This window comes from Lacerta agilis, chromosome 15 (genome assembly GCF_009819535.1).
Source record: "Lacerta agilis isolate rLacAgi1 chromosome 15, rLacAgi1.pri, whole genome shotgun sequence".
Taxonomy (NCBI): domain Eukaryota; kingdom Metazoa; phylum Chordata; class Lepidosauria; order Squamata; family Lacertidae; genus Lacerta; species Lacerta agilis.
In genome coordinates, this window is record NC_046326.1 from 38,382,385 (window position 1) to 38,407,593 (window position 25,209).

General features: G+C 45.3%; 1 protein-coding gene across 1 annotated transcript in view; it reads left to right on the plus strand.

Moving 5' to 3' along the window:
- Positions 1-25,209, plus strand: part of BCAS3 (BCAS3 microtubule associated cell migration factor) — a 455,244-nt gene that overhangs the window by 54,322 nt on the left and 375,713 nt on the right. The window contains 4 exon segments of the mRNA XM_033171393.1: positions 3,400-3,507; positions 5,310-5,386; positions 18,756-18,832; positions 20,795-20,878. Coding sequence (XP_033027284.1) covers positions 3,400-3,507; positions 5,310-5,386; positions 18,756-18,832; positions 20,795-20,878 — 346 coding nt within the window.

Here is a 25,209-nt window from a genome sequence, read left to right on the forward strand (position 1 = left end):
TCTAAGTAAAGCTGTGTTGTTACAATCCTTTGTTCCTGTACACACATGGAAAACATATCTATCACAGGGATACCTAGCCTGTCAGCTCTTCTCCCAAAGGTTTGCAATGTGCAGGGAGTTGTTTGTTTGTTTGTTTAATGACTTTAATATAAGTATAGGATTTTGTTTGTTTAAAGACTTTAATGCAGGCTTCCTCAACCTCGGCCCTCCAGATTTTTTTGGCCTACAACTCCCATGATCCCTAGCTAGCAGGACCATTGGTCAGGGATGATGGGAATTGTAGTCTCAAAACATCTGGAGGGCTGAGGTTGAGGAAGCCTGCTTTAATGTATGGGAGCTCAGTCATGAGCCCCCATACATACTCCTGCAGGTTAACAGAAGAACATAAGGAGAGCCTGCTGAATCAGGCCAATGGCCCATCTAGCCCAGCCTCCTGTTCCCATAACGGCCAACCAGATGTCTGTGGGAAACCGGCAAGCAGGACCCAGCCTCAAGAGCATTCTTCCCTCTTGCGGTTTCCAGCAGTTGTTGTTCAGAAGCATTACTGCCTCCAACCTTCGAGGCAGAAACACAGCCATCATGGCTACTAGCAACCAGTCACCCTCTCTTCCTCCATGAATACGTCCAATCCTCTTTTAAAGCTAGCCATAAGGATGGCCATCACTGCCTCCTGTGTATTCACTAGAAGGACAGATACTGAAGTTGAGGCTCCAGTACTTTGGTCACCTCATGAGAAGAGAAGAATCCCTAGAAAAGACCCTGATGTTGGGAAAGATGGAGGGCACAAGGAGAAGGGGACGACAGAGGATGAGATGGTTGGACAGTGTTCTCGAAGCTACTAACATGAGTTTGGCCAAACTGCGAGAGGCAGTGAAGGATAGGCGTGCCTGGCGTGCTCTGGTCCATGGGGTCACGAAGAGTCGGACACGACTGAACGACTGAACAACAACAACAATAAGGATGGCCATCACTGCCTCCTGTGGGAGGGAGGTTGAAGTATTACCACCCATGCAATCAGCCTCATATCCCTTTTGGGTGCACCCGTAAGCAGTAGCAAACACCTTTTTCTTAATTTTTCCTCCCTCTATTTTAAAATCTGTGTACTCCTGCTTGTGTGTGCTACACAGCTGACCCTTTTGCGCAGCTTCATAGAAACAACCAACCTTTCAGTGCACTCTCTTGAGGAGGCGGGGAGGAGAAGGGGGGAGAGGAAGGAAAAGGTGTCGCGGGAGTGAAACTGCCAGATCAAAGCCGCTTCTTGGCCTGCAAGATGGCGCCTGCCACTCTCCCTTTCTCCTCTTGCATCCTGGCCTACCCCTTTTCTGTTGAAAGAAAGCTGGCGGCGGCTGCTTCTCTTTTGAATGAACAGCTGGAGAGCCTTATTTATATTAAAATGATAAAAGAGGCACGTGCCGCATATGGATTTTTTGTTGTTGTTGTTAAAGCAAACAAGGAGCCTGTTGAAACGACCATGGGCTCTTTGTACTGGGGTTGACATCGGCAGCTGTGCAGTTCAGCTGCTTGTCCGTAAGACTCATTCCGGCGACGTGTGTGTTTCGCTGTGAAATCTCAAGGTTCTTGGCCACCCAGTATCCTCCTGAGTTGTCTATGTGTTAAAACACGGGGGCTGAAAGCTAGACATTACAGAGATCGCTTGGATTGGGGCGGGGAGAGAAATGCTGCCAAAATTAGTAGTTCTCTCCTCTCCCAGGTCTCCTCTTCTCCCTTCCCCAGTAACTTTAAAGCAGATGATGTCATCCCGTTGTAAGCCTCCCCCCTCCGCTTCATTGGCTGCTTTTGTTGGCATGGGCGGGGACGTTCACGCAGCAGGATGACATCACACTGTGCATTTTTAGCTTACCTGATAGGAGAGGCGGAAGACTCACTGGGCCACTGACGTCAGGGCCACCTTGCGACCATCATAATCAGTGGTGCGGTTAGGTAACTTTAGACCCTGGACTGAATGGTCTTCTGTAATGAGAGCCCTTTTGCTGGTCAAGTGCATTCATTGGCTGGTAATGTGTATTTGCTTCAAAATGTGATCAACTGCACCTCTTGCATGTGGGCCCACTCCTGCTCACGCTGCCAAGCACTGCAGGGCCCTTGAACTCTGCCCCTAAGCCCCCACCCTGATGCAGGCCCCGTAGTTCATAATGTGCAGCTTCAACCCAAATCTCCAGAAGCCATGTCTTGGTGTCATGTTGGTTTCTTATATGCACATGTCTTACCATGTTTGCTGCATTGTTTTTGTTAACGTCATAATGATAGTACCATATTTTTCAAAACACATAAAACTATGCAGCTTGAATAGCTATAGTTTCTCTTCCTTTGCTTAATTTAGTCTGCATTTTGAATCCTTTCTTTAAAAAAATGCAATTGATGCAAGCTTTTTTAGTATGGGGAGCTGCAGGAATCTATGTGGAAGCACTGAACTGCTGTTGGGCTGCAAATCTGATCTCTCCCTTCCCCCAAATCTGGCATCTGAGCCACTATATGTGCCTTATTATTATTATTATTATTATTATTATTATTATTATTATTAGTATTATCACAGTGGTACCTCGGGTTACATACGCTTCAGGTTACATACTCTGCTAACCCAGAAATAACACTTCAGGTTAAGAACTTTGCTTCAGGATAAGAACAGAAATTGTGCTCTGGCAGCAGCAGGAGGTCCCATTAGCTAAAGTGGTGCTTCAGGTTAAGAACAGTTTCAGGTTAAGAACGGACCTCCGGAATGAATTAAGTACGTAACCAGAGGTACCACTGTATTATTATTAGCATTCTGCAGATTGCTCTGCTCTTCTGGGGAATCATATCATTCTGACTGTTATATATTCAAATACATTTTGTTTGTTTATTTTATTTTCCCAGATTTATATACTGCTTAATCAATAAATAAATCTTGTAAGTGGTTTACATAAAACAGCATGAAATGCTCATTTAAGAATAACAATAAAAGCAGACTTGGAAACAGTAAACATAATAAATTATCAAAATGTAGATAAGACCAACAGTTAAAAAACCAAAACAAATGTACATAATAAAATGACATGTTTTGGTAGCCTTGTCTAAGCAAAAATGTTTTAAGCAAGTGTCAGAAATGATATAGAGAAGGGGCCTACCCAATATCAATTCTAGAGGGAGTTCTAGAGTATAGGCGCTGCCACACTAAACGATCCATTTCTCGCAAATGTGGAAAGAACAGTACAACATGGTGCTTGTCAAAGTGCTAGTTCTGCAGATTGAAGCTGCTGAGCAGCCACACATGGACCAAGCGATCCTTCAGATAAACTGCTCAGAAGCTGCTGTGGGCTTTGTATCCTAATTGTAACTCCTTGAATTTGCTAGCTGGGCTGAATATGCTAGCCAACCCTGTGTTTTTCTGATGTCTTTCAGCACCAGCCCTCCTTACTGTTGCGTAGACCTCCATTCTTTGCGAACTGGTGAAATGGTAAAATCCATACAGTTCAAAACGCCCATCTATGACCTGCACTGCAACAAAAGGTAAGCCCTTTTATCTTTGGATACTTTGCTCCATCCAGACCCCAACCCACTTTGCCATTTATATTTCATGTTGTTGTCCATCATTGCCTTCCATGGGAGCAGCTTGGACCAAATGCAGGCTTTTAAGTAGTTATAAGCTGCATACCTGAGCCGGGGGGGGGGGGAGGCAGGCCAACAAAGACTCCCCCAAAGATCTCAGTGATCAGGCAGGGTTATAAGGGATCAGGCAGTCCTTAAGGTATCCTGGACCCAAGTTGTTAAGGGCTTGTAAATCAATACAAGATCCTTAAACTTGGCCCAGTAACGTATGGGCAGCCACTGCAAGCTTTTAATCACCTGAGTTATGTACTGCTACAGCCAATAGCCTCACTGCAGGATTTAGCACCAGCTGGAGCTGATTCCACGTGTGGTGTCTACTGCAGAGATCTAAAATGGCTTCCCAGCTGCTGTCCCCTTGAAATTTTTGTTTTGTTGTCATCGTCCTTGTGCTTCATGTCCTGATAATCATTTTAAGTGATTCATTACATAAACCCTATCCCACCCCCCTCCTCTTAATTCCATTGTATGGAGGGTGTGGGGAGGGGAACGGGGGACACACAAAACACTTTCAACAAATAAGGCACGGCTGTTACGCCCGGCAGATTTGCAATAAAAACCAGCAATGTGATTATTTTGAGGATGAAACACTTTTTAGATTAATATGCCGTGTGGTAGTGATGGATTTTCATTTTGAGTCACCGGGGAGAAAGGATGCTTTAAAAAAATAAATGTAAATTGCAGGAGGCATAACATTGGTTTTGTTAAAGAGGTACAAACCCTCTTGTGTTCTCTCTGGCATCTCACAGGTGGAAATGGAGGCACACATTACATTTGCAGTTCCTGCACTCTCACACCCAGGATTGCTGCCTGAGGTTTCACACACACACACACACACCCATCCCAAATAACTCAATCTGGTATTGGCCACAGAATTCAGCTTCTGTGCCTGCAGTGCCTGCTCCCTAAAATATGTTAGCAGCCTCATACCCAGCATTGCTCAGGAATTCTAAGAAACAAACAAACAAACAAAAATCAAAGTAGTTTTGAAGTCATTGCTTCAAGTAAGTGCAGTTTTGAAAGGTTCAGTCTGCCATCTTGAAGCAAAATGTCCAAATATAGAAAAAAAAACTTGCTCCTTGATCTCAGGAACCATCGTACAAAATTTGGTTATGGTGTCTTAAGAGGGGTCCAGGTGCATTGAGAACAGACAACTTTCAATAATCATGATTATAATAATTATAATGACACACAGATCCTGCTTTACAGACACAGTGCGTTTCCCTGGAAATGGCTCATTAGGCGAGTATTCATGTAATAAGTCAATGATTTCCATTGATTCCTATGTGAAATTTTCTAATTTTTCCAGCCATGGAATTTTGACGCCAACATGGGGGGAGGGGAGATGGGAAAACCCAGAGAAAATGCTCTCTGGTTTGTCCAATCACTCCATCTTCCTCCCTCAACCAATCAGCAAAAGGCAAACAAGGAAGTAAAAGGTGCTTTCTGTTCAGATATTTGAATCTGTGGTGTGTATATATTGAAGTTTGGATAATGATTCTTTGTGTTCGGATCAGTGAATTTTTGCATAGTGAGCATTTGTAAAGCAGGACCTGTGTGTATTATTATTATTATTATTATTATTATTATTATTATTATTATTATTATGCCCTATAGAAACGAGAATGTCTGAATCCCACCATTTCAGTTTTTAGTATCTTGACATTTCAAGTATTCTCCATTGTTGTTTTGTTTTTCGCCCCCAGGATCCTTGTTGTCGTCTTACAGGAGAAAATTGCTGCCTTTGACAGCTGCACCTTCACCAAAAAGTTCTTTGTCACAAGTAAGCATCCTGTTGAGCTCTGTTTCCCCTCCTCTTCTTCCTGAACGGTTGTGGTTGAATGAAACCCAACTTGATCAGATTTGTTACCTGGCTTAGGTGACCTCCTTAAAAATAGATTACTGTTTGCATGGTGGCCAAATCTGGGAGCTATTGTTGATCTGTTGGCAACCCAGTACTTTTAAAACCAAGGGGCATGTCATGGGGATTTGTCCTGCACAGGCCCCTTTGAAAGGTATAGAATGGAGGTGACCCCCCCCCATGATGCTGGACTCAAATTCCCATCAGCCTCAGGTAGCATGAAGGGCCACAGGTTCATCATTCCTGGTAGGAGAGTTTTGCGAGAGAGAGGTGTGCTCTTATACAGTGCCCATCCATCCCCATTGGATTGTTCCCGTTTGCTTTTTCTGGCTCCAAACCTGTTGACAGTCTTCATCCTGCTGCTGTAGGAGTTAAAACGTGTGTTTAAAGTGTTGCTCCCAGATTCCTTCTGGTTTAAACTGGGTTTCTAATGGGATAATAGTTGCTTATTCAATGGGACATGTGCAAAAGGGATGCCACTGAGGAAGTGCACAGTTGCTCCCCTAGTATTTCAGACCACATATGATATTCCTCAAGCAAACTCATATCGGGTTAGAGATAACTTTTTCAAGGTTTGTAAAACATGGATGTTTAGAGGATGTTTACTTCCATATAATTGCTGTGTTTGACGATACAGAAATGACACCTTTTTACAGATAAGCTTGGTTACCCCCAACAGCAGGAACTTACTGGTGATGACCCTTTGAACTGCTCTGATCAGAAATACACCAGCGTTACTTAGTTGGCACTTCTGATAACTTGCCTGTGTTGTAGATGGTTAAGAGTTGCTATTTCAGATTGTTTCCTGTTTTCTACTGACTTGGCATTATTGGTCTATTCTTGTTTTTAAAAGCATTTTCTACTGCAAGGCAAAAAGGTTCTGCCAGGGCACACTGTTTATTAAAATTTTATTTATCAGTTCAATAAATTTCTGTTCCACTCTTCTTCATAAATAACCCCAGGGCAGTTTACACATATAAAATGTATTATTAAAATGATAAAACACGATATAACAGTTGTGGGGAACCTTTGGCCCACCAGATGTGGCCAAACTACAACTTCCATCATTTCTGGCCATTGACCATGCTTGCTGGTGCTGATGGGAGTTGTAGTTCAGCAGCATCTGGAGGGCAAAAGGTTCCCCTGCGTGGGCTATAGAGCAAATGAAGACCAGTACTAAAATCCATACCAAGCAACAGCAGAAAGCAGTTATATTTGACCAGCATTCATCAACTACCTTCAAGTGCCTTGGGGAAGAAAGATGTTTTCAACTGGTGGAGAAAGACATACAATGTAGACACCTGTCGTATTTCTAATGGGAGGGAATTCTATACCCTGGTGTGCCACCACAGGAAAGGCCAACAGTCAATGCCCAATGCACCCCAGAAATGCTGGCAGGACCCCTAGAAGGGTCTCTTTTGCAGATCTTAGGGCCCAGCCAGGTTGATATAGGGAGAGGCACTTCTTTGAGTACTTAGGTGCAAAGTTGTTCAGGTTTTTTATATAACAACAGCCTGACTAGAGCTCAGTCCCATGGATATGACAAGTGCAACTCTTGTAAAACTGACATTATATGGTTGCAAAAAGTATGTGTCAGCTTTCTTGAACTGGTTACAGGTGGGTAGCCGTGTTGGTCTGCCATAGTCAAAACAAAATCGAAAGTTCTTTCTAGTAGCACCTTAGAGACCAACTGAGTTTGTTCCTGGTATGAGCTTTCGTGTGCATGCACACTTCTTCAGATACACTGAAACAGAAGTCACCAGATCCTTAAATATAGTGGGGGAGTGGGGAGGGGTATTCCACACTTATCAGCCTATCACCCATTCCCACCACCCTTCTGAGTAATACCCCTCCCCACTCCCCCACTATATTTAAGGATCTGGTGACTTCTGTTTCAGTGTATCTGAAGAAGTGTGCATGCACACGAAAGCTCATACCAGGAACAAACTCAGTTGGTCTCTAAGGTGCTACTAGAAAGAACTTTCGATTTTGTTTTGACTTTCTTGAACTGTCTTCAAGGATAGTCCCCCGCCCCCAGCTTATTACAGCAATAAAAATAGAAGGTTATTAGAGAATGAGTTATTCTGGCCAGACCACCTCGGTCCAGGAATGGCTATAGCTGGCAAACCATAGCTGGAGAAAAAAGTACTTCATATCACAGATGCCACATGTACTGGATCTAGTGCAGGCATAGGCAAACTCAGCCCTCCAGATGTTTTGGGACTACAACTCCCATCATCCCTAGCTAACAGGTCCAGTGGTCAGGGATGATGGGAGTTTAGTCCCAAAACATCTGGAGGGCCAAGTTTGCCTACGCCTGATCTAGTAGTTCCCCCTCCCCAACTACAAACCTGCTTCTTTAAGGATAGGGCATCCCTGTTAGGAGAAGATCATCTTCCTGCATCCTGGGCACGTGAACTGCACCTCCTCAGGATTCCATCTTAGTTGGTTGACTCTAATCCAGCCCATTACTGCCTCCAGTCCAGCAGCAGCAGCACGACCTTCCCTGATTCTGCTGACAAGGAGAAATAGAGCTGGTTGTCACCCACACATTGATGACAGCATGCTCCAAATCCCTGGATGACCTCACCCAGTGGATATTAAAGAGCATGGGGAATAAGATGAAACCGTGGTGGACTCCACTGCACAGGTGTCAGGTGGTTGAGAACTATTGTGTCAGCAGAGGGGCTGCAGCGTCCCTTGCTGCTTCTAAATCCATCAGCAGGAATCTGCAGTGCTGATTTCCCCACCACCTCTACCCCCCAGCTGCAGTGACATCATCCTGAAGCAGAAAACAATGACACATTGGGATTCTTTGATGCTGCCCACACCACAACTGATGGTTGACCCCCCCCCCTATTTATTTTAGTGAAGACTGTAGCTGCCTTGTAAACAAGCCTACACATGTTCTAAGCTTGTAGATTCTTTACTAGCCTGTTAAGGGGTTAGTGACCTACAACTCTGAGCTGGCCGTGGAATAGGATAAGGCCCCTCTTCTGCAGTCAGCATAGAAATGCAAGTAATTAGTCTCTAAGCAGACTAGTAAAATAATTTGTATTCTGCCAAGGGGGCTGTCAGAAGGACGGATGGATTGCTGTGTCCAGGGTCGGCCCACCCATGAGGCTAGGTGAGGTGTCTGCCTTGGGTGGCAGGATCCACAGGAGCAGCCGATCCATGTATCCAAGGAATGTATTGTCTGCTGCAACACTCTCCTTTAGAGGCCATATCTGCTTCCTCCTTGGCAGCTCCCCCTCAATGCTGCCTCTAGACAAATAGGAGGCACTGCTGGTCTCCTCCCACCCCTAAGGAGAAAATGGCAAGGGCTGCGCTTTGGGGTCTCCTGAGTTCTGCAACCACCTTCAACCGTTGGGTAAGGTTGACTTGATTCCACACCTGTGTTCCCAGTGTAGAACTTCACTCCGCGCTTCTTTACTTGCCAGTGAGAGGCAACATTTTGTGGGTTCGCTTCAGGTGCCAAAATGTCTTGGGCTGGGCCTAGCTCTGTTCACCCTTAGCCAGCTTGCTGCATTTCTAGACAGCACAGAAATCAAGCGGACTGGTTGGGGAGACAGAAATCAGCCCTGCTCACTTGCCTGCCTGGAATTCTGTGTCGCCTATGGTGTTCACATGAGTTGGTTCTAGTGATGGGGGAGAAGTTAGATTCAGCTGGCATTTATAGGCGAGGTTACCGGATTCGCAGTTTCTGAAGCAATGCACAAAGCGAAGCGACAACCATACTTTGAAGTCCACACTTCTCTGAATTTTGTTGTGCTGTTCTCACGCCAAGTAATGAGTTCAAAAATAAATACACCAGGGGAAAGTGTGAGTAGAGATGCATGTATTAGGGGAAATAACATACAAAAATGCATTATATTAGGGGAAAATGTTGATGGGTTTTCACGAGGACTTAAAAAAACACCTCATGTTGAAATGTGCAGAACTGATGATTGGAAAAACGATAAATTGGAATTGACAGAGTTGCCTTCCCTAGCTGGTTCTGCATCAACTAGACTGAAGCGTGTACCTCCAGTTCTTAATGCGGAAAAGAACGACTGTGCACCAAGTTTGAGGAGGGTGCACTGCTTCTTTTATTTATGCTTTGAGCCTCCTCGAGGACACCACTGGAAAAGTAGGCTACATGTTTGTAAATAAATAAATCCGTGCATGAATTAGCGCCCACATTTGCATGTCCCTGTCTCTTTCCGTGGGGAGACAACAGGGCATCTGAAGAAGGAGAGCAACTGAGGTCCACACTGACAGAAGTCCCAACTTCAGTTTGTGTAAGCAGAAAACTGTCTTTTGTCCCAGATGTTAAATGTAAACTTTTCTGACCTTTTGAAGAAGATGAACTAGGCTAGCCTTAATGTATATTTGTTTGCTTATCGTGGTCCCCTCCCTGCATGCTGGAACCCAAGCTTACTTTAGAAGTAGGTTTGGTTGTCCTTAAAAGGAAAAAATATAGCTAAATAAGCTTAGAATTTAATGGCAGGGTGTGTGTGGGGGGGGAAATGCCTTGAATTTACTTAGTCTTTGCATTACATCGTTTTGCTCTTTGTGTGTGTTTAAAGCTTAAAGCAGCTTCCCTTTCTTCAAAGAGGGGGGAAACGGCATTCGTGGAGTAATCTGAAAGTTACCAATAGGTGTCAGTTTCTCCCCACATCATGGCCTTGAGATAACCGAGGGATCCGCTTTCCCGTTTGCTGAACCCAATGCAGCAGGGAAACTAGCCTTGATTTCAAGGCATTACATGGTTCTTCCATGGCTGCTAATAACCTTTTCTGAATTAAAGTGTGAAATCAGATCTGTATGGGGTACTTCCTTTCCTGCCCCCTTGGATTTGGTGGGGGAAATAAAATCCCTTCCTGATTTTATTGCCTTACTTTCTTAGTCTTCTCCCCCACCCCCTGCCCCAAAGTAAGTTGTATATAATCAGATCTCTAAAAACTTCTGAACAGCCTAGAGTTTGAAAGGCCATCTATCTAGCCTTTAGGCATGGAGGCCCACCCACCCATTTACTAACTCACACCCCTGCCCCCTGGCAACACGATGGCTATATTTTACATCCAGTTTTGGAGGCAGTGTGCTGTTGAATTCCAGTTGTGGGGATTGCAAACGAGGGTGCGGATGTGTTGATCTGTCAAATTTGGTTTTTCTCAAGTTTCTGGCCCCCTCCCCATTTCCCCAATCTTAACTTCAGCTTGCCATATTTTTGGCATCAGGTTGTAGTATAGCTCAGTCGGCAAAGAGCAGGAGACTCTTAACCTCAGGGCCATGGATTCGAGCCCCACGTTGGGCGAAAGATTCCTGCATTGCAGGGGTTGGACTAGTCACTAGGCGATCCTCATGGCCCCTTCCAACTATGATTCTATTGTTTTCTCATGAAAACCCACCAGCATTTTAACTACTCACTTCTCCAAATACAGTCGTACTTTGGTTATTGAACGCCTTGGTACTTGTACATTTCGGCTCCCGAATGATCGAAACCCGGAAGTGAGTGTTTCGGGTTTTGGACATTTATTTTGGAACCTGAACATCCGATGGTGGGTTCCGTGGCTTCTGATTGATGGCAGGAGTTTCCTGCTGCCAATCAGAAGCTGTGCTTTGGTTTCCGAATGTTTTGGAAGTCGAACGGACTTCAGGAACGGATTCCATTCAACTTCCAAGGTATGACTGTATACCAATTTTCTGTTTGCAGATTTGCCTCACATGCAGACATCTGCTAAGCAACATCCCTAATGTAATTCCTTTTATAAAATGTTATCTTCAACAGTAGATGCCAGTGTATGCACTCTTCCCCATAATCTAGCCCAGTGTTGTCTACACTGACTGGTAGCAGCTCTGCAGGGTTTCAGGCAAGGGTCTCCCTTGCAGCCCTACCTGGAGATGCCGGGGATGGAACCTGGGACCATCTGCATGCAAGGCAGATGCTCTACCAATGAGCTACAGACCGTGTGTGTGTGTGCGTGTGTGTGTGTGTGTGTGCGTGCAAGTAGAACTTCCTGAACTTTTAGAAAGGAAAACCCTAGGGTGGAGGGTAACTGTACCAAACTTGGACATGGGTGCATCAAATTATAACCAGTTTGTGACCAACTCTCCTTCAAAAGTTTCAGATTTTAGCATTAAACTTCCAGGTTTTAAAAACTTTTATAAATGATATATATGCTTATGGTCTGAGCTGGAGTCGCTCCCCCCAAAAAAACTTTCTTTAATGTAGTTGAATCGGGAATTCTTAAGCCTTTTTTTAAAAAACAAAACAAAACACAACTGAGAGCTCATTTGATTTTTGTAGTCTGTGTTCAAGGGGGTCGATAGATGCGGTCAGTTTGATGTGGTGGCGACGTGGTGCAGTCACCAAGAATTGCTGTTGTTTGACCCAAAGAGCGGATTTCTGAAGTCTCCCACTTGCTTTAGCTTTGGATTTCCACTATTGGGGTGGAGTGGAGAATAGAAGGGGCTCTATCCGTATGAGATGCTGAGCTGCAGTCTTGGCACACATCCAAACATTGACAAGGCTGTGGTGCCACATCAAGCAACACTAACTCAGTGCTAGAGCAGCTGCTTTGTGTGCAGAAAGCCCCTGGTTCAATCCTTGGCATCTTCCAGTGGAGGTGGCAGAGAGATTTCTTGTCTGAAACCCTGGAGAGCCACTGCCAGTCAGTGTAGACAACACTGAGCTAGATGGACCAGTGGTCTGACTTGGTATAAGGCAGCTTTGTACATTCCTTTGCTGGAGATGTCCCTACCTGGAGAAGTCAGGAACTGAATATTTTCCATGCAAAGTATTCCATCTGCCACTGAGCTCTGGCCTTTCTTCTCAAAAACTTCAAGTCCTCATGGTTCTGAATGAATGATTAATTAAAAGAGGGACATAGGCAGCTGAATAAAGGATAACATAAAAGAGGAACACAGAGTCAGACTATTGGTCCACCTAACACAGGACTCTGGGGTTTCAAGCAGGGGACATTCCCAGCCCTACCAGGAGATGCTAGATATCGAATGTGGGACCTTCTGCATGCAAAGCATATGTTCTGCCCTTAAGGGTGTGTGTTACTAGATGGGGTGGCCACCTGATGAGACTTGATCCCATGGCTTTAAGGCAAGAAGTCAATTTCCTTAACCCTCTCTGACTGCCTGTTGTTAATTTATGGTGCTCTTTGCCTACCCTTCCTCTGCCGCTTAATGGTCCTCTGAAGAACATCCCATTTCCCCCGCGGTGATTGGGATGGCTGGAGGAAGTGGGGAAGAGGCACAGGGACACATTTATCAAAAGTAAATAAACGGCTGTTTGGTGCATCAGTTTCCTGCTATGACAGCGCCGGCGCTTCTGCCAACTACTCATCCTAGAAGATGCTGGAGGGTGGGGGGAGGGTGGCTCCTCTCCCCTTGGAAGAGACCAGGCGATTTGGACGTGGTGATACGGCAGCAGTGGCTCTGTGTCCAACAGCCAGTGCCGGCCCCACTTCCCCCCGACTCTTGTCAACCTCACGTTGATGATGTGCTCTTATTCTCCAGGGAGGAAGACGATGGACGAAGCCATTATCTGGCACCAAGTTTCTATTGACGCGATACATCTGAGTCCCCAAAGAGGCTCTTTTCTTAGAGAATTTAGTCAGTATGCTTACTGTGTTCTATATTTTTTAAAAAAAACACACGATGATTCTGCTCTTGATATGTCAAGATTGTGCAGTTCCATGGTTTATTAATGCAGGACTGGTGCCAGACTTTTTTGTGTGGGCGCTAGCAAGACCCCACTGTGAGTCCCCCCCCCTCAAATGTCCTACACCAAAGATGTCTCAAGAATTCATGCTGCTCACACTGAGAACCACTGTTTTGAATTCAACGCCTTACCTTGAATTGTGCCTGTTGCCACCATAGAAGCACAGGGAGCTGTCTTATGCCTAACTAGCTCAGTATTGCCTCCTCTGACTGGCAGCAGGTCTCCCAGGGGGCATTCCTAGCTCTACCTGAAGAGGCCAGGGATTGAACCTGGGACTTGAGCGTGCAAAGCAGATGCCCTACCATGAGATGCTGGGGATTGAACCTGAGACCTTGTACGAGGAAAGCAGATGCTCTGCCACTGAGCTACAACCCTTCTCTGTAAACCCCCAAGGCTCAGGTAGAGCATGCTCTTTTATGTAGACAGCATCCTTCAGTAGCTGAGCATGTGAACACTGTTTTTCTGGATGCCTCCCTGAAAGGAAGACAGAGCGCTTCTGCTGGCTGGCCTGCTCGGAATTAAAAACCTTACCAGAGACAGAATAGTTTGCCTTTTAAAGTTTGGCCCGTCTTGCAGGGGTGAATGTTGTTGCAGCTTCCCGATGCAGCTGTCTTTGATTAGGAAACCACTTTAAACTCCACTTGCCCTGTTCGTTTTGAGTTTTGAAAGGCTTTGTCACAGGCTGCCAGGCGGTTGGAGGAGGTCTACACGCTGAGCGCGCCCTGTCTGCTTCTAACACGGTTTTCTAGACATGGAAACACTCCTTGGCAAAATAAAAAATACACACAATACACTTTCCCCCCTGAATTAAGGTTGGAGGTGCTCCTGCACCTGGAAAGGTTTGCTTCTAGAAAGCATGAGAGTAAGAATTGGCTGTCACCAGGGTAGTACAACACACACACACACACACACACACACACACACACATGTATCTCAGGGTTTGCCTTTGGCTGGTCATCAGACCAAAGCCCGTGGCGCTTACTTGAGGCCAGAGCTCCTGCCTGAAGCACAGCAAGACCAGGCCTGACTCCAGCATGATCCTAGAATTGAAAGGGATCCCAAGGGATCCAACACCCTGCAACTCAGGAATAACCATTTGGTCGCATCCATAACATACATTTAAAGTGCATTATCTCCTACCCCATACACCTCAAGGAAACATGGGAACTGTAGTTTGTTAAGGGTGCTTCGAAGTGTAGCTCTGTAGGTAAACTCCCAGGATTCTTTGGGAGGTAGGTGTAAATATGCCTTAAATGTATGGTGTCTGACCAGTGGACCTGTAATAAAAAGTTGCAGTGCATCCTTACATCATAGCAGGAGTCTTCCTGTTCGGGGTTGCTTTCAGTGATGCCCTTCTCCAGGTTACACCACCCTGGTCCTCTCCTTCCTGAGAGTTCCATAGCTGTTGCATGTGCTCAGTCCTCTTTGAGCCATTTTGCTGTTGTTTGCCGCCTTAGACTTTATTTTTATTTTTTAAGTACTGTTGCAGACTTCAGGGCTCCCCTGAAGGGGATTCTCAAACAGATCTCTCTCTGCTCCGCTTCCTTTATGATGTGTCTAGCCTCTTAGGTAAGTGGTGAGGACCGTAGGAGCCGACCCCTAGGGGCCAAGGTTGCCTTGGCTCTCTAATAAAAATTTGAGGGGGCCAGCCCCCAAAGTTGAGCGGAATTTTCATTCAAATGGTGTGTGTATGTGTGTGTGCATGCCACATGTGATTGTGCAGGGTGGGGCTCACCTGGGCTCCTAATATTTTACTAAAGTTGGCACCCCGGTGAGGACTCTCAGACTTGGGAGCTGATTGTGGTGTTCCGAGCCTCTTTGTCTGTACCCCAAGACTCCCCCTACACCATCGCCCTTCTAGGCCACAGCCATCTGGCCTTGCTGCACATTAGCTTGCTACAATAAGAGTTGCAGCCATTGCCCATTCCGCCTCTGGTGCTGCCCACCACTGGCATGCGGCCCCAGGGAACTTACCCACAGGGGGAAGTGGCCCTCTGGCTGAAAAAGGGTTCCCCGCCCCTGCTTAGGGAGAAGAAGAGTTATAAGAGGTTGAAAGGAAGAAGACAGGGCTTGCTCTAATGTACCACCCCCAAAGATAATGTTATGGGGGGCAGGGCGGGCGGGGCGAGAATGCTACTAGGGTAGTGGCGGTCTAAGGCAAAGAAGTCCCTGGCCATAGTCCCGGTGTCTCCAGCCCCAAGGATCCCAGTTGCAGGGCAGAGGAAGACTTCTGTCTGTCTGAACCCTGATAACCAAGTAGATATCTTGGGGCTAGATGAGGGGTGCCTGGGTGTTCAGGAGAATGTTTGGATGAAGTCTCTTAGACTTTGGCTTCAGCTGGTTCTCATAATGCCCTTGCCAAAACTGCACCAGGAATTAAGGTCCCCTTGTGGCAGGGTCCAGGTTGGAGGCCTTGGAGGAGGTCAAGGGCAGATCTAAACAAGAAGTCTTCAGAACAATGGAAGATGCGACGGCTCTGGGAGAGTGGTGGCATTTCTATACAGCTTTTCATCTCCAAGGGATTCTGTAAAACCATTTGCAAGCTATATTAGCTTCATAGTCTTTATAAACAAGTTTAATTTATCCTTTCTTTTTGGAGGAACAAACAAAATATTAGTTGAAAGGATTCGGCAATTTGTTTTTTTCTGTCTCCTGGGAATAAACAGTGTCATGCAACAAAAGCGTCCCCTCCTATCCTTTATTTACCCTGTTCCCGTTCTACACCTCTGTTTGTCTTGATCTGTTCCCATTTTGGTTGGATTATCTGGCTGATGCAGGGTGGTGGCGTCTTATGGGAGAGAATAAAGACCTTTGATCTTGAACATGTTGTGTGCTTCTGTGTGCATAGTTCTTTCTTTTCTTCTTCTTTTTTTTTTCCTTCTTTCTTTCTTTTTTCTTTCTTTTCTTTCTTTCTTCTTTCTTTCTTTCTTTCTTTTCTTTCTTTCTTTCTTTCTTTTTCTTTCTTTCTTTTCTTTCTTCTTCTTACTTTTCTTCTTTCTTTCATGTTCATGCGATTTGATTAACTGTAGTAGTTTGGTGGAGTTTATCAGTTCTGTGGGTGCACCAGACATCTTAAGGGGCCGCAGCTCGGTGGCAGAGCACAAGCTTTGCAGCCAGACAGTTCATAGAAGCTCCTGCAGCTTGGTGGTGGGCACAGGTCTCATTTCAGCCTCCAGTGAAAAGGATCTCAAATTAGCACCATTAGGAATGACGTCTCCCTGAGACCACAGAATGCTGGGCTGAATAGTCCAGAGCACCTGAGCTCAGCACAAGGCCGATCCTAAGAGCATGAGTATGGCATCAGAATAGCCCTGCTGCATTGGTGTAGCCAAGATTTATTTAGGAGGGCAGGCATTATGTTGGGGACAGAACCAGTATTCAGAGACATACATACTCCCGTGGAGGCAGAACCTGGCCATTATGGCTAGGAGATAGTTCAGCAACTAGTCCAGCATTCGGTCTTCAGCAGCAAACCAGCCAGATGCCACTGGGAGCTTTCAAGTCAGGTGTGTGCCTTCTGCTGTTGCTTGTGCCTCCAGCAGTTGGTGTAGGCCTGCCTCTGCACACACACGTCCCTTGCAATTTCATGACTATAACCATATAGTGATACGTTATCCACAGATTGTATCAACCAAGTGTTACTCAGAGTAGACCTATTGAAATTAATGGACCCAAGCTAGTCATGTTCCTTAAATTCATGCCTTCAAACACCCAATTCTCAGATGTTGAAGTTAGCTCTCTCATACCCAAATTATTCTTGGATTAACACAGAGGTAGGCAATGTAGGTGTTATTGCAGTTCTACGTTCTTTGTCGCTGATTATTGGCTATGATAGCTAGGGCTGATGGAGTCCAACAACATTTGAAGGGCACCATGTTGGCCACTCCTGGAAATGAGCTCTGAAATACCTAAATGCTCTGGCTCAACCAGTTGTCTGAACTCTTCATGGTTAGGACTGGGCTATGCAGCTACATTATCTCACTCAAGAATCCCCCCTTCCATTTTCAGACTCAACAATGGCTACTGTTGGGTTTGCACCAGCATTTTTCAATTATTAAAAAAACCTAGCAATGGTGACTTACACAGCTATTACACAACAAGAAATGGGTTTGGAAACTGTGATCTGGAGCTCGCTATGGTTTCCAACCCACTCCCCCCCACCCCCCAGATGTACACATAATGCTAACCATGGTTTGCTACGAATGGTGATTCCTTTGTGATAGGAGAGGAGGTTACAAGTCTTCTGGGTGCTCTTGCTCTCTTGACCATGGTTGGGAGATCAAGCAGTGTTGAGTATCTACTGGGCTGGGAAGAGGCAGACAATTATTTTTATTTCTTTTGAAAAAAAGAAACCAACCCACTGACATGTTCATTAGAAGGAATGGAAGAGAACCGTCTACTGAAAAGGCTTTTTCAAGAAACCCAAAACCAATCTAAGTGGGACAAGATGAAGAGAATGATAGATGTCATTGGCATATATTTTAAAAGCCATATAAAATGGATATGGCAAGAAGGGAATTGTATAAAAGTCTCTCTCCCCCTCTTCCCCTTGTTCTGTTTGGGGTAAAGGGGGTATAAGTCACTTTAACAGTGTATCAGCTTACCTTGCTTATTGAGAGGATGGGTCAAATGTCCCTTTAAGCTTATGCGGGGCCAATGTAATGATATATAGGACAGTCCAAACTGGAGACAGTCTGTGGCTTCAGACCTCCTTGAAGCAAATCAATGCTCTCCCCACCTCCCCAAATGTACAAATCTGAAACGCTTTATGATGAGGACTGCTATTCCTCTGAGCAAGTAAAGAAGGCTAAATGACCCACCCTTTTTTAAAAACAGCCGTGATAGCCTACTGGGAAGCCTGAAGGAAAGTTACTCAAAGCTACTCCAGAGGGTCTGGAGCAGAACTGACCCCAAGGCCTTGACAAGACTTGAAGTTATGAAAGCTTGAATACTGGGTAGGGGTCGTACATGGAAAAAGAGAAGGCTGTGTCCAATATTAGTCATACTCAGAGTAGACCCATTGGAAGCAATGGACATGACTGACTAACTTAGGCAAATTAATTTCAGCTGGGTCTCCTCTGAGTACAACTTAGTTGGATGCAGCCCATCATCTTGCGCTATTCCGTTCATGGGACAGAATAACATAATTCGTATTGATCACGTTGCATGAATTATACCAAATCCTGGAGTCCATTGACTGCCATGTTTAGCTACAGCAAGAATGGAAAACTTTTTCCCCCTGCCTGAAGGCCGCATTCCCTTCTGGGTAACCTTCCGGGGGCTGCATGCCAGGATTGGGCAGGGCCAGAAACAGAAGCCCTAGCTGGGGCTGATGGGAGCTGGAGTCCAGCAGTAGCTAGGGTGCAGGCACAGGTTCCTCATTCTTGAACTAATGCAGCATCCTTTATAATGGGAAACTTTGTGGCTATAAATTCGTTTAAGCTCAAGTTTTCAGTGGAAAAAAGAAACTGAGATGAACATCCATGCAGCTTCTGGTTCCCCCTGTATTTTGTTGTTCATAAGAAAGTCTGTTCTAGTATTCTCAGTGTTTCTCTCCCCCCCCCCCCCCCGCAGGCTGCTATCCTTGTCCAGGGCCAAACATGAACCCCATAGCTCTAGGAAGCCGGTGGCTGGCTTATGCAGAAAATAAGGTAAGAGCGCAAATGCTTAAAGGTACGTATAGGTACATTTACTAAAGTTCTGTAGTTGCAGGAACGTTGGCAAGGATGTTAAGCCTCCCAGTGGTTCCCTTGCTATCATGATTATGATTTATTACGCTGTCAGCGTGCGCGGTGCTTTGTGACCTAAGGAGCTTACAGTCAACATTTCCACGGCAAGGAAGTCAAGCGATAGAAAGATGGGGAGAGAGAGGGAAAGGTAACAGGATGAAGACGCGTGTGCTTTTGTTTCAGTTGGATATGGTGCCAAATGCCTTCTTGGGTTGCCATACATCCGGAATTTCCTGGTTATACTGTAGGACATGCAGCAGGAAGCAGTGTCCAGGTGGAAATCTGCAAAACGTCTGGGAAAATCCGGATGTATGGCAACCCATGTTGGCAGTGTCGTTTTTGCCAATTTTCCTTAGAATTTTTTTTAAAAATGTCATTATTATTTTTTTTGCAATTTTGAAGCTCAACAACTTTAGGTAAAGTTTTAAAAAGCTCACTTTTCACTTTTTAAAATGTGGCAACCCTAGCCTTCACGGAATAAATGCGAGGAGAATGCGCACGGACAAACCCACCCACCCCTTGCCTGTCATAAAATAATAGGCATTTTGCTAGTGACAAATAATTATACAGGCATGTCTGTTCATGGTTGTAAGGAAGCTCTTTATAATTAGGTTATACAAAGAGGAGATAAAAGTGGGATCTGCAACAAAATGCTGCAGCGTGGCAGGGTGCTCCTGTTCAGGTTTCCAGCTGTTTCATTCCATTCTCTCCTCCCCCTTTCCATTCTAGCCCTCCTCCAACAATCAGTCATGACTCCATGGCTGCTGTGCACTCTCAGTCCTCATTGGGCTGTTTTAGAAGGATTTCTTCCCTCTTCCGCCAGTATTTCCTTGGGATTCCTGCTGGTACTTTCCTCTTGTATGCGGACGGAGCCATTTTGGCTATGTAAGGACCTGCGCGAACTCAGTGCAAATGAGCCAATGCTTCAACCCAACTTGCTGCTTCTGCCCAATCCCCTGTTAAATCAAAATATCTTTTTAGCTATATGTCTAAACAGGGCTGTCTTTACCCAGTGGTGCGGTGCACCCGGGCGCCGAATTCTGGTGGGCGCCAAGTGTATACGTACTGTAGTATACCGGTCCCTCTTGATCGGCGGCAATGAAAAGCAATGGAGCGAAATTCCCCGTCCCCTTCCTCTGTCGCTCTGTTACTCCGCAGCGTCAAATATTCCCGACGAGTCAGGAAACAAAAGCAAGTGGGTTTTTTTTTGCTGCATTGTTGTTTCAGGTGAGCGACCCCCCCCCCCCCAAAAAAAAACTTTGAGTTCACCCCCCCTGAAATAAAAGTCAACAACTTTGGCTTTCCCCCTCCCCAACAAAGCTCACGGGTGCTGGGCAGATCTTTGCACCCCGGCGGCGCATATGCTAAAGATGGCTCTGTGTCTAAATATATTATTGAGCCCTGGTGCTTTTTCACAAGCTTACCCTTTCTAAACCTAAAAAATATCTATATATTTCAGAATACGCGGCACCCTTCTGTCCTTGGCATGCCGACGGCTTCAAGTTGCCATGGATCTGAGTCTTACTTATAGCCATTCAGATTTTTGTTGTGGGAGGGCTGCCAGCTTTGTATCTTCTCCCTCTCACCAATTTCCCCATTCTAAAGTTAGTGTGTGTGTGTGTGTGTACACACAATACACACTTATATAAAAGGCAGAGTACATGACAGTCTGGGTGGCACCCAAAAGATTACTTTAAAAGGGTGAGAGAGGAGGAAAAACGTTAACAGTTTCTTGAGGTATGGGGGCTGTTTGTTTTTGTGCAATCTGTATGAAAAGAGGAGCCCAGGGAAGGATCCTACGCCCGCAAGAGGCATCTAAATGTGTCAGAATTGACTGTGGAGTTGACTAGGAGTGACACTGGCGCTGTCCCTCTTTCTTCTCAGCTGATCCGGTGCCATCAGTCTCGGGGTGGGGCCTGCGGAGACAACATCCAGTCGTACACTGCCACAGTCATCAGTGCAGCCAAAGTGAGTATGTCAGCAGCCACTAGGGTTGGGCTCGTGTCGTCGTTTTTCATTTTAATTGATGGATTTGAAGCTTTTTTTTTTTAAGCGCAGATCAGGTTTTCAGAATGGTGCATAGGATAAAACAAGTATACTAGAGCAACAGTCTGCCCCACCCCGAAAACAAATTCTGGAACTTCTTTTAAAAATACTGAAACTTGCTGTAGCCCAGGAGTGAGGAACATCAGGCCCAGAGGCCAAAAGTGGCCCCCAGGACCTTGGAAGTGTCTCTGGGACATACCCCTCACTGATCCTTCTTCACACCCTCCTTGAGTGTTTTTGCCTGGCTGGAGTGTGTCCTTGAACTCTGATAATACCTTATCTCAAAGGCTTGTTTGGGGGATAACACGAGGTCATCCCCTACCTGCCAACCTGCTCAACCATGAAGTTCACTGGGTGAAGCGGCTCTCAGCCTGTTATCACATGGGGTTCTTGTGGGGATGAAATGGGGAGAGGGAGTCATGTAAGCCACTCTGAGCTGCTTGGAGGAAGTTGTGGGATATAGTAATGAACAAGTGTAAACAAATAAGTGTAAATGTTGACAGAGAACGTAATAATTTTTAGTGCCATAAGGACTAGCAACTTGGTTTAAACTGCAGGGGTGGCCAACTCCCAAGAGACTGCGATCTACTCACAGAGTTAAAAACTGGCAGTTTTTTGGGGTTCAGGTCAAAGTTGAGCTTTTTCTAGGGAGGAGGAAAGCCACTTTTTCTTAGCCAAACTTGTTGAGCTGCTTTGGGAGGAGCCAGTGATCTACCAGTAATCTACCACAGACGTCCTGTGATCTACAGGTAGATCACGATCTACCTGTTGGACGTGCCTGGTTTAAAGAACACGAAATCTGTCTACACCGATTGCTGCACCCTAGTGCTGTGAAATATGTGCATTCCTATGTACATTCTGTTTTCACTAACAACAAAAACAAAATTGCAGTGTTGGTCAGCAAATGCTTGGCTCTCGCAGGCTCTACTGATTATAACTTGCCAGCTTCTCACTTTGCGAGAGAAAACATGGTGGTTTCGAAGAAGAGGGATCAGAAAGGGAGTTTTCAATTGGAGAGGCCTGGCTGACCTCAACAAAACAACAACTCCAGAGAAACCCACAAAGGGAGGCAGAGGTCATGCAATTTCCTTAGGAAAAACAAATAAAACCTTTAAAAGGAAAAGAAATGTGTGTCCCATAATGATGACTGCCAATGCCAATGGAGCCACGGATAAATGGGGAGAAAAATCACAGGTTTTGTATTGCTCAGGGCAAATGCGGACCTCCGTTCCTATGAGTTGTGGGTGGGGATATTGTGTTGAACTTGTGTAGTCTGTCAAGTTCTTCACTATTGCTGGGAAGGAAAAGCAGAATCTTTGTTTCCCTTTCTTAATTTTATCAGCAGCATCACACTGTCATATATACACTTGGCTATTCTTTAAAACAACAACAAAGCTATTCATTTTTAGATTGCCACCTGCATGTTTAAATTAGGGTCCCTTAGCTACCATCCAGTGAAGCAGGAACAGATGGATCAGCTGGGTATTAGGAAGATAGGAAGCTGCCTTATTCTGAATCACACCTTTGGACCATGTAGCTCAGCATTGCCCACACTGACTGGCAGCAGCAGCCCTCCAGGGTTTCAGACAAGGGGCAGCTCCCAGTCCTACCTGCAGATGCTGATGATTGAACCTGGGACCTTCTGCAGAACAGATGCTCTAGCACTGAGCTCACACACCCCACCCCTGATTTTGGTAGCCAAGCTTTATTTTCCCATTCCTCTTCCTTTCCTCCATGCCCTATGACAAGAGTATTCAGGGGAGGGGAGGCTTCAGCTTCTAGGCTGGGAGGCACTCAGAAGTGCTTCCAGAGGCTGTTACGCTTTACCCTTCCCTGAGTTCCAGCAGAATAGGAATTGTGAAAACGTATTCTCATTTTGTCCCAGTTTCTGGGGAAAGCCAGGAGCAGTTTAAGTGATTACTCACTACTTCTGACTAGGGATGGAGGAGAAATTCAATTCAGTTCGCATTTAAAGGCAAAGTTCACCTAATTAGCACTTACCGAAACCATACATGAAACGAACCACAGCCATCTTTTGAAATTGGCACTTCTGTGAATTTTGCAATGCCATCCCGCAGCCAAACAATGTGTCCAAAAAATGCAAATACCGGGGTGATATACAAATGCATACATTAGTGAAATCAGCATACCAAAATGCATTACGTTAGGGGAAATTGCTTTGCAGAAATGTGTACATTAGGAAAAATTGCCTACAAAAGTGCTGTTAGGAGAAATTTGCACAAAGGTGTTGATGAATTTTCATGCACACTTGTTTTTTTTAATGCAAACTGATTTGGAAGTGTGGAGAACTGAACATAATATTTGAAAAGAATGAAAAAAATGAAATCTACAGGTTCAGCCACCCCAACTGCCAATTCTGGTGGCTCATGGTGGAGGGGAGATTGAAACCAGGAACTTAGTGTTAGCCACTTCTCAAAGCCAGCTCTCACACCATAATGCCACAACATGGCACCACATTAAGGGGAAACCAGACATATATATATATATATATATATATATATATATATATATATATATATATATATATATATATATATATATTATTTTTTTAATGCAGACAGTGGTGTTATGTTATCAGCACTTTTAACAGAAGTCCTTTTGCGTTTATTTCCATTGACGACGTGACAGGCTAAAAGAAGGATGTTCTTCTGAATGTCAAACAGCAAATCTACACACCCAGGTTTCCGTGTCACTCAATAACATCTGTAGTCACTTCTCTCTTTGTGTCTTTTAAATCCCAAGCTGGCAGAAATGATTTGACACTCCCCATCCTCAAACACTCCCCCCCCCAACAAAAACACCCGGGCATCTGCTTTCTCTCGTTACTTGATAACTCCTTAATGAATACTAACAGCTTATGTGAGAGCCTGGCCATTAGCACTAATGGATCAGGAGGACAGCTGATATGGCATGGGAAAGGTTAAAGATTACCAGGGGGGTGGGGAATCAGCCGTCCCTGCTAGAGCCTATGCACTTACTCCTGCAACAAGTTCAAAATATCACAATGCGTTAAAATATTACAATTCATAAAATACATGGGTGACATCCAATGCAAGTTAGCTTTTGCCAGCCTGTTGGCCACATAGGAACATAAGAAAAGCTGTTCTGGATCGAGCCAAGGGCCCATCTAATCCACCAACCTGTTCTCATAGTGGCCAAATGATTCCTGTGTGAAGCCCACAAGGGGGACCAAAGGGGGACAGTGCCTTCCCTATTTGTACCCATTTTGTCTGGATCAAAACTTAGCACTTCTGCACTCTGATGCAACCCCACTGAAAGGCTAACTGTGTGATCATGTGTGAACAAAAGAAGTGCATGCTGGGTCAAGACACTGGCCCATCTAACACAGCAGCCTGTTCTCACAGTGGCCAACCTGATGCCTATGGGGAGCCTGGAGGCAGTAGCAGCAACTCTCCCCACTTGCGATTCTGAGCAGCAGGTTTTCAGAGGCATTCCGCCTCCAGTACCTGAAGTGGAATATAGCCAGTAGGACTAATAGTCATGGATAGCCTTGTTCTCCGTGAGTTTGGGTTATCCCCTTTTGAAGCTATTGCTTCATTTATTTGTTTATTTCAGGATTTCCTGAAGTTGGGTATCCAGTTGTTTTTGGACTACAATTCCCATCATCCCCGAACACTGGTCTTGCTAGTGAGGGATGATGGGAGTTGTAGTCCAAAAACAGCTTGAGACCCAAGTTTGGGGAACCCTGGTTTATTTATTCATTTATTGAAGTATTTACATACTGTCCACTCACATACAATGTCAAGGCAGTTGGCAGTGTAAGATATTGCAGAGCAATACCAAATAACTACAGGAATGAGTGGCTCATCTAAAAAAGAAAACTGAACAACTGAAGAGGCCTGTGAGCATAGAAAAGTCCTTAGAACTGCATTGCAGAATTTGGAGTAGAGCAGGTTTAGAAGGATGCCTTTCTTCTGCTTTCATAATGTTTTGGAAGGTGCAGATTTTGTAGGTTCTCCTTTAAACTCGCGTTGAATCACCTTTCTCCCCTGTGTGTATAGGGGAGCGTTCAGCTGTGCTTGACACATTCCTGAGCTGTAGTGACCTTGCCTGCCAGATCGGGGCGTCGTTGCTAGTTCTTGAGTCTCCCCTGAGAAGCCACAGTGACCCTGTTTGCCAGATGTGGGAACAGACAGCAGCTCTTGACCTGGCCTCTGCCAGTGCAAGGGGTAGCCTTTTGTTGCTTCCTCTAGTAATGCCTATCGAAACAA